At 37.2% G+C, this 9622-nt stretch overlaps 1 protein-coding gene across 1 annotated transcript in view; it reads left to right on the forward strand.

Moving 5' to 3' along the window:
- USP32 (ubiquitin specific peptidase 32) overlaps nucleotides 1-9622 on the forward strand; it is a 213830-nt gene that overhangs the window by 173406 nt on the left and 30802 nt on the right. The window contains exons 17-21 of the mRNA XM_017539840.2: nucleotides 4411-4565; nucleotides 5459-5540; nucleotides 7336-7410; nucleotides 7919-8057; nucleotides 8315-8420. Coding sequence (XP_017395329.2) covers nucleotides 4411-4565; nucleotides 5459-5540; nucleotides 7336-7410; nucleotides 7919-8057; nucleotides 8315-8420 — 557 coding nt within the window. The remainder of the gene's footprint in view (nucleotides 1-4410; nucleotides 4566-5458; nucleotides 5541-7335; nucleotides 7411-7918; nucleotides 8058-8314; nucleotides 8421-9622) is intronic.

A 9622-nucleotide genomic window follows, 5' to 3' on the forward strand; every position in this document is an offset into this window, starting at 1 on the left:
AAAAAAAAAAAAAAAAAAAAAAAAAAAAAAAAAAAAAAGAGATAGTACAGAGCAAAAGGGATATTTTTGAAAATTTAAGTGATATATTTGCTTTGAAAGAGCACCAAGCATATCAAAATGACATATAAATTAGTTCTCATTTTAATGTATAACATGCAAAAAGTTCCCCTTTCATTTCTTTGTAAGATTAAACTTTATTGATAGGCAAGACTTTCTCTGTGCTTTTACCTTGCAAATACTTGAAATTATTCTTAAGCAGTAAAGAAATAATAAGCTGGGCACGGTGGCTAATGCTTGTAATCCCACACTTTGGGAGGCCAAAGTGGGTGGATTACTTGAGGTCAGGAGTGCAAGATCAGCCTGGCCAACGTGACGAAATCCTGTCTCTATTAAAAACACGAAAAAAATTAGCCAGGCATGGTGGCACGTGCCTATAGTCCCAGCCACTTGGGAGGCTAAGAAAGGAGAATCACGTGAACCCAAGAGGCAGAGGTTGCAGTGAGCCAAGATCGCACCACTGCACTCCAGCCTGGGTGACGGAGTGAGACTCTGTCTCAAAATATAATGATAATAATAATGAGCAACCATTTATACAAAATCTCAGACTATGTTAGCAATGCCAGAATGTTATTATAATTAAAATAACTTAGTATGCAAGAACTACCTCTAAACCCCAACCAAAATAAGTACCAGCTCTCCTTTGAAATTGAACAGGGTTAGTTTTGTATCTTCATTTAAGGTTATATTCATATAATATATGAAGAATCTTTCAATAGTATTTGGTAAGAATTCTTTCAATAGTGTTTGGCAATAATTATAGCAAAGTATTGGTCTCTAGCTACCAAACTTTGTTTTTGGGGAAAACAGCAAAATCAAAGAACAGTGAGGCCGGGCATAGTGGCTGATGCCTGTAATCTCAACAGTTTGGGAGGCTGAGGTGGGAGGATCATTTGAAGCTAGGAGTTTGAGACCAGCTTGGGCAACATAGACTTTTTTTGTCTCTACAAAAAAAGTTTTAAATTAGCTGGGCATAGTAGTGTGCCCTGTAGTCTCAGGTACTCGAGAGGCTGAGGTGGGAGGATCTCTAAAGTCCAGGAGTTCAAGGCTGTGGTGAGCTGTGATTATGCCATTATACTCCACAGCCTGGGTAACAGAGCAAGAGCCTATCTCTAAAAAAAAATTCTTTTTTAAAAAGAAAACCATTTTTTTTAAAAAGGAACAGTGAGATAGAACCTTATGAAACATTCTTGACTTAATTTTCCATTGATTAGAAGTATTATTAGCCTTGCTTCCATGGCACCCATAGCAACTTTTTCAATTCTTTTTGAAAGAACATGAGGCCAGGTGCAGTGGCTCATGTCTGTAATCCCAGCACTTTGGGAGGCTGAAGCTGGTGGATCACCAGAGGTCAGGAGTTTGAGACCAGCCTGGTCAACATGATGAAACCCCACTTCTACTAAAAATACAAAAATTAGCCAGTTGTGGTGGCGGGTTCCCGTAATCCCAGCTACTCGGGAGGCTGAAGCATGAGAATCACTTGAACCCAGGAGGCAGAGTTTGCAGTGAGCTGAGATCACACTGCTGCACTCCAACCTAGGCAATACAGTGAAACTCTGTCTCAAACAAAAAAAATGAAAGAAAACATGAGAGGCAAGATGTGTTGTTGCGCTTTTAGTAGGTATTCTTTGTAACTCTTGTGCTGATCCTAGATTTTTGCTGCTTCTATAAATTCCACTAGATTTGTTGGTGCTATTCAAAGGCATAAAATTATGTATAAGTGGCTGCCTGCTTAATGAGCTATGCTATAAAAACTTTCTAAAACTCAAATTTTTATATTGTGACTTAGGACAATAGAGATTGACTTGAAGACTATACTTGTATATGCGTCTGAATCCTAGAACTGCATATTTCAGATACTCCAAATTTGTTTATAATTTGAAATTTTATTCCTTGCTAATTAGTTGTGAAATCAATCATTAATCATTTTTAAATTTATAAAAATATGCTTTCTTGCTGTAATCTTATAACTAATCTTAAGATGTGTAATTGGAGAAATTTGCTTTTGTTTTCTTTAGAGATTATCCTTTGCTTGCTTATTGTAAAGTATTTGCCTGCTATATGTTTAAAAACTGATCATGGGTTGGGTTTCATTCTGCCATAACATAATGTTCATCTTTCTCAAATACTCAATTTATTACAACTGTTTACTAGGCTCTTTTATTTCTTTTGAAGTGACAAGTATTCAAACCTTGTCACAGTTACAATGACTTAAATGTAGCCTTTTCTACAGACAAGGTTATAGAAGTCATTGTTTTTTAGATGACTTCTTAGCCTGTCTTAGGTGAGGGAATTCCTTTTCAGAAGTTCTTAAAAAATAGATGATGCCAGTATTTTTAATCAGCATTATTTAGTGGGAAAGACTCACTAAAAGCACATTTCAGGAACAAAAAAGCTAAGTCATGATTGAATGGGTAGAAAATTATTTGGACTGTATATTATATTGATAAGTTTATATTTTTCTGTTGGGTTGCTCAATAAAATACAGCTTCACAGAGGCAGAGATGACTATTTTAATCCACAGTTTTGTCTAGATTTTTGGCTGAATAGTTAACCAGGGTTTAATGAGTTTATTAAAGCCATCTCTCTTTGCTTTCCGTAATCTCTCGTCATTTCATACCCCTCCTCTTTTGAAGTATGTAGTGAGATTGATATATTCTTCCTTCACTCTTTACTGTTTTCTCCTGTATTACCACTCTTCGTTTTTAGCCCTCAGGAATTCAGGGTCATGTCTGCTGTCATCTTACTGGGTGGACAGGCTAATACAATTTTTCCTTATAGGGCACTTATTTATTTATTTGGTCATGGGAAGTTTCTTGGCTTCGTTTTGAAACTCTGCTTTGGCCAAGTGTGGTAGCTCACACACTTGTAATCTCACTTTGTAATCCCAGCACTTTGGGAGGCCAAGGTGGGAGGATTGCCTGAACCCTGGAGTTCAAGACCAGCCTAGGTAACATAGGGAGATCCTGTCTACTCAGGAAGCTAAGGTGGGAGGATCACTTGAGCCAGAGAGGTTGACGCTGCCGTCCTGAGTCATGATTGTCATGCCGCACTACAGCCTGGGCAACAGAATGAGACCTTATCTCAAATAATGTTGATAATAATAAACTCTGTTTGGCTATGTAGAATCTATACCTATTTAGAATTTTAAGTCAAATTTTCTTTTTTTTCTAATTGATATGTAATAGATATACATATGTTTTGTTGTGCAATTGTCCTACTTAATGACTGAGAGTGATGGGATTAGTGATTCAAAGAAAGTGTAGGAAAGCAGACCAGGTGAATCCAATTATCTGTCTGTGGGATTCAAATCCAGTCCCATTTTATCTCCTCCACTGAGCTGTTTTAAAAAAACAAACAAACTCCATGTCTTAATTTTTTTTTTTCCGCTGAGTTTTATTTCATTTTGCTATTGACTGTGACCCAGCTGAGTGCAGCCAGATATCAATGCCAGTTGTTTCTTGGCATGTTCCTGCTCTTCTTGATATCCAAATATTGCCAGTTATTTGGGCCTTGAGCCTTTTCTCATCTTTTCAAAGTTGAGGCTTTGGACTCACTTTAAAATACTTAGAAGGCTGGGCGTGGTGGCTCATACTTGTAATCATAGCACTTTGGGAGGCCGAGACAGGTGAACTGCTTGCACCCAGGAGTTAGAGACCAGCCAGGGCAACGTGTCAGAGACCCTGTCTCCACCTAAAAAGATACAAAAATTAGCCAGGTGTGGCGGCATGCGCCTATAGTACCAGCTGTTCAGGAGGCTGAGGTGGGAGGATTGCTTGAACCCTGGAGATGGAGGCTGCAGTGAGCTGAAATCACACCACCACACTCTAGCCTGGGCAGCATAACGAGACTCCATCTATTAAAAAAAAAAAAAAAAAAGACCAGGCACAGGGGCTTACGCCTGTAATCCCAGCACTTTGGGAGGCCGAGGCAGGCAGATCACGAGGTCAGGAGTTTGAGACCAGCCTGACCAACATGGTGAAACCTCGTCTCTACTAAAAATACAAAAATGAGCTGGGTGTGGTGGCACGTGCCTGTAATCCCAGCTACTCAGGAGGCTGAGGCAGGAGAATCGCTTGCACCTGGGAGGCGGAAGTTGCAGTGAGTTGAGATTGTGCCACTCACTCCAGCCACAAGAGTGAGACTGCGTCTCAAAAAACAAACAAACAAAAACAAACTTGGGTCTCCTGTCTGCATTTTAAAGCTTTTTGGTAGTCTTCATTTATACAATTATTACACTTGTAATTCTCATTTCTCATCATTATTTTCTAAAATAGTATGGTCCCCATTGCTGAGAGGTGTGCTTCTTTTTCACATCTGCCTTTTTTCTTGCTGTGATTGCTGTAACCATAGGAAATGTACCTTCTCCGAATGCACCTTTAAAGCGAGTATTAGCCTATACAGGCTGTTTTAGTCGAATGCAGACCATCAAGGAAATTCACGAATATCTGTCTCAAAGACTGCGCATTAAAGAGGAAGATATGCGCCTGTGGCTGTACAACAGTGAGGTGAGAGGCATCTCAGACTCACGAAGAGCCTGATTGTTGGTATTTTTTTCATTTTAAAGAGTAAAAGATATTTGTTAATCTTATTTGTGTTGTTTCAATTTTAGTACATGTGCTGCCAAAGAGAACACAAGACTAAGTGTTAAATTATATTTCTTGAGTATAGGGATTTTGCCTGTAGTAATTATGCTAAAAGCCATGTCTAGGAAATCAGTAAAAAGTTCATCTTTTAAATTACTGTATGTATACTTGTAATATTTTTCTCTGAGATCTATAATAGCAATTGATCACCATGGACAGTACCATTTTACAAAGATTATTGTTACATTATAAACTAATGGTGTGGCCAAGCACAGTGGCTCACGCCCGTAATCCCAGCACTTTGGGAGACCGAGGTGGGTGAATCACCAGAGGTCAGGAGCTCAAGACCAGCCTGGCCAACATGGTGAAACCCCATCTCTACTATAAATACAAAAATTAGCTGGGTGTGGTGGTGTGTGCCTGTAGTCCCAGCTACTAGGAGAATTGCTTGAACCTGGAGGCGGAGGTTGCAGTGAGCCGAGATCTAGCCATCTCACTCCAGCCTGGGTGACAGAGCCAGACTCCATCTCAAAAAAAAAAAAAAAAAACTTATTCATGTAACCAAATACCACCTGTTCCCCAAAAACCTAATGAAATTTTAAAAGAGAGATAATGGTTATGAAGTATGCATTGTCTTTCTCTCTAATGCCACCTAAATTATAAATATTTATGAACAACTATAGTAGGCCAGATATCTGTGATATAAGTTATGTAACTACAAAGAAGTTTTTTTTTTATTGTTACTTATTTTTTATCTCGTATTTGTTTCAAGTTTACTAACCAAATAACAAAAACATTTCCCCCTCCTTACATAGAACTACCTTACTCTTCTGGATGATGAGGATCATAGATTGGAATATTTGAAAATCCAGGATGAACAACACTTGGTAATTGAAGGTACAAGATGGAAGCATGCATCTATATTAAATTTTCAGGGGGAAGAATTTAAAGAATTACTCACTAATAACCCATTTTATAATTTTCCCCAAGGCAACTATTATTTGATCATTATGTTTTTATGGTAAAGAAAGCCTTTGGAAAAAAAAAAGAAAAAACCCTTTGAACTCTTACACAATCCTACCATACAATTTAGATTGCTTGAAAGGAAAAATATACTGTTTTAAATCATTGACAAGGGATGGGAATGGTAGATAAAAATAAGTGAATTCTGTTTACAAATTTACAGTTTCTTAAAATTTTCAAGCTGCTGCTTTGAGTTTGAGGAAGAACAAATTCTGGGCCGGGTGCGGTGGCTCATGCCTATAATTCCAGCACTTTGGGAGGCCAAGGTGGGTGGATCACAAGGTCAGAAGTTCGAGACCAGCCTGGCCAATATGGAGAAACCCTGACTCTACTAAAAATACAAAAATTAGCTGGGCGTGGTGGGACACGCCTGTAGTCCCAGCTACTCAGGAGGCTGAGGCAGAAGAATCATTTGAACCTGGGAGTGGAGATTGCAGTGAGCCACTGCACACGCCACTGTACTCCAGCCTAGGCGACAGACTGAGACTCCCTCTTAAACAAAAAAAAGGTGAACAACTTCCTTGCATAGTTAGTAGCACAGGCTTTCATTAGTCATCAACACTGGCTACTCACTGATAGAGCTACTTGTGTATTCCATCAGTGTACACACTGACATGCACATAACATTAAAAACTTTTTAATTGTATCCTTTCTCATCAAGTTTTATGACCACATCTGGCTGCCTTTGTATTAAAATGAATAGGCCGGGCTCAGTGGCTTATGCCTATAATCCCAGGACTTTGGGAGGCTGAGGCAGGTGGATCACTTGAGGTCAGGAGTTTGAGATCAGCCTGACCAACATAGTGAAACCCATCTCTAGTTAAAAATACAAAAATTAGCTGGGTGTGCTGGCATGCACCTGCAATCCCAGCTACTCAGGAGGCTGGGGCACAAGAATCACTCGAGCCCAGGAGACAGAAGTTGCAATGACCCAAGATCATGTCACTGCACTCCAGTCTGGGCAACAAAGCCAGACTGGAAAAAAAAAAAAAAAAAAAAGGAATAAATTACTCTGATAGTTGTTACAATTTAAGAAAGAATTGTAATATTTCTAATGTTTTAAGTATAAGAAATTCCATTTTTTCTGAACTTTAATTACTTCTGTAGATAGTTGAGTATATAATTTTACTTCAAGTAGGTAATTGAGGGAATAAATTGTTCAAACCAAGTGACTTTGAAGTCCTCAATATGAAGAACTGGAATGGTTTTAGAGCCAATTACAGGCATGTGCTACATAAAGATGTTTTACTCAACAAAAGACCTGTATACAGCAGTGGTCCTATAAGATTATAATACTGTATTCTTAGTTGTACTTTTTCTGTGTTCTAATATATTTAGATACATAAATACTTAGCATTGTGTTACAGTTGTCTACAGTGTTCAGTACAATAACATGCTATACAGGTTTGTAGCCAAGGAGCAACAGCCTATACCATATATAGCCTAGATTTGTGTAAGTAAACTCTGTGATGTACACACAAAGAGAAAATCACATAATGATGCATTTCTCAGAATGTAACCCATCATTAAGCGACATATGAACTAAAATTAACTAGATTTTTTTTAAACTTCTAATTTAGGAATAAGATGTCTTAAAAAAAAATAAAACAGAAACAATTGAGCGGATAAATTAGATAAGAAATTAACCCATTTCTATCTGTCTTTCCAGTTCGCAACAAAGATATGAGTTGGCCTGAGGAGATGTCTTTTATAGCAAATAGTAGTAAAATAGATAGACACAAGGGTAAGTCTCACAAGGATATTATTTTTAAAGCGATGATTTTAAATGTACTCTTTTTTTTTTTTCTTCTCTCAACTATTAATGTACTAACAACTTTTGATTTTCTAGTTCAAAAATGATTAGGCCCTTTCTTTTCCTTTTTTCCTGAAGCAGCATTTGATGTTGGCAAACCCACCATCAAATTATTTTCTGAATTTCTAACTCTGCAATTAAATAATTTGTATGTTTTAAAAGACATACTAGAAGAAGAATTGTTTGACTTATTCTGAAAAATCATAGATTTAAAAGAATGATTGCTGCTTCTGGGTTACAAATGAGCATGGATCATCACTGTTGCCAGACACTCCATGAAAAGCCTTCTCTAGTATTTCAAAGACCTGCTAGAGAAATAATGGCACTGTTTAGCTGATTATGAGAGTTATAAAAAAATCATTTCATTGAATAAAGGTAACTGTTTGTGCCATGGCATATTACTATAGCTAAGCTTTGGTTCTCATATTGTTTGTTCCAGTTCCCACAGAAAAGGGAGCCACAGGTCTAAGCAACCTGGGAAACACATGCTTCATGAACTCAAGCATCCAGTGTGTTAGTAACACACAGCCACTGACACAGTATTTTATCTCAGGGAGACATCTTTATGAACTCAACAGGTAATCTTTCTTGAGTCATTGGCCTCTTAACCTATGACTTTGATATAAACCCAGTATCACCTACATTTCCTCTTTCTTCACCCTGGGGGAGAAAGATCTTATCTTATCAACCCTATTTAATACGAAATAAGCCAAGGAATACATCTCTTGTTTCAAAAAGAAAAGATATTTTGATGTGAGATGCTAGGCATTTTTGTGCCCACATGACTGTGATTTATAAGAACCTTTGGCAACAAGTTTTCCTCTCAAACTTCTAGGACAAATCCCATTGGTATGAAGGGGCATATGGCTAAATGCTATGGTGATTTAGTACAGGAACTTTGGAGTGGAACTCAGAAGAATGTTGCCCCATTAAAGCTTCGGGTAAGCAGGTTAAAATAATATAAAAGCATTTAATTCCTAAATAGTTGTTTAGTCATTTTTCTTTGCTTGTCTTTTATGTTTAGCCTTTTAGCTTAATAAATGTTTTTGGATTCTTTACTTTGTATAAACCAGATACCAAATTCTTTTGCTTGTTTAAATATATGCAAAATATTAACCGTATATGTAGTGGGTAGGCAAAAGACCAAAGGCGCACTCTAAATTCGGAATGTCATTCATATTACTAATTTACCAAACATCTTATATGAAGAGTAAACCATTTTTGGTAATACTTCACTATTAGCAGTATTGTAACTGCAAGGTGGACCTCAGAGTCATTAATTGCATCCAATATATATTCAACATAACTAAGATAATTCTATCTGTAGAATATAAAGAAGTAGGCCAGGTGCAGGGGCTCACGCCTGTAATCTCAGAACTTTGGGAGGCGGAGGCGGTGGATCACTTGAGGCCAGGAGTTCAAGACCAGCCTGGGCAACATGGCGAAACCCTGTCTCTACTAAAAAACAAACAAAAAAATTAGCTGGCGTGGTAGCACGTGCCTATAATTCCAGCTGCTTGGGAGGCTGAGGCACAAGAAATGCTTGAACCTGGGAGGCGGAGTTTGCAATGAGTCGAGATCGTACCAATGCACTCCAGCCTAGGCAACAGAGTAAGACTGTCTCAAAAAAAAAAAGAAAAAAGAAAAAAGTAGCAGGATGAACGAATGAAACTAATGAATATAGGTTTTGTTTTTAGTTGTTTATTTTTTTATTTTTGTTTTTATTTTTTTTTAATTCTTGACCTCCATGCAGAATACAGGTTTTGTATTAATATGAGATGAAGTAGATTTTAGTGAAGTGAGGATTATTCATTATTTCTATTCAAGTACAAAGCAAAAACTTTTTAGTTTATAAATTAATAACTGTAATAGCTACACATTTGACTACTTATCTCTTGCCAGGTACTATTCTAATTAATTTATATGTATTAACTCATTTAATCCTCTAAATAATTCTATAATATAATGCAGTTAATAAAAGTTAGGATGCAACAAGACCAGAAAATGTAATTGTTGAAGACAACATTACATTGTATAAAATAATATGTATACATATTATTTTATATGTTATATTCCACTATGTGAATATATCACAACTTATCCATTCACCTTTACGTGGGTATTGTCATTTCCAAGTTTTTGC

This window comes from Cebus imitator, unplaced genomic scaffold, assembly GCF_001604975.1.
Source record: "Cebus imitator isolate Cc_AM_T3 unplaced genomic scaffold, Cebus_imitator-1.0 Scaffold121, whole genome shotgun sequence".
Classification (NCBI taxonomy): Eukaryota; Metazoa; Chordata; class Mammalia; order Primates; family Cebidae; genus Cebus; species Cebus imitator.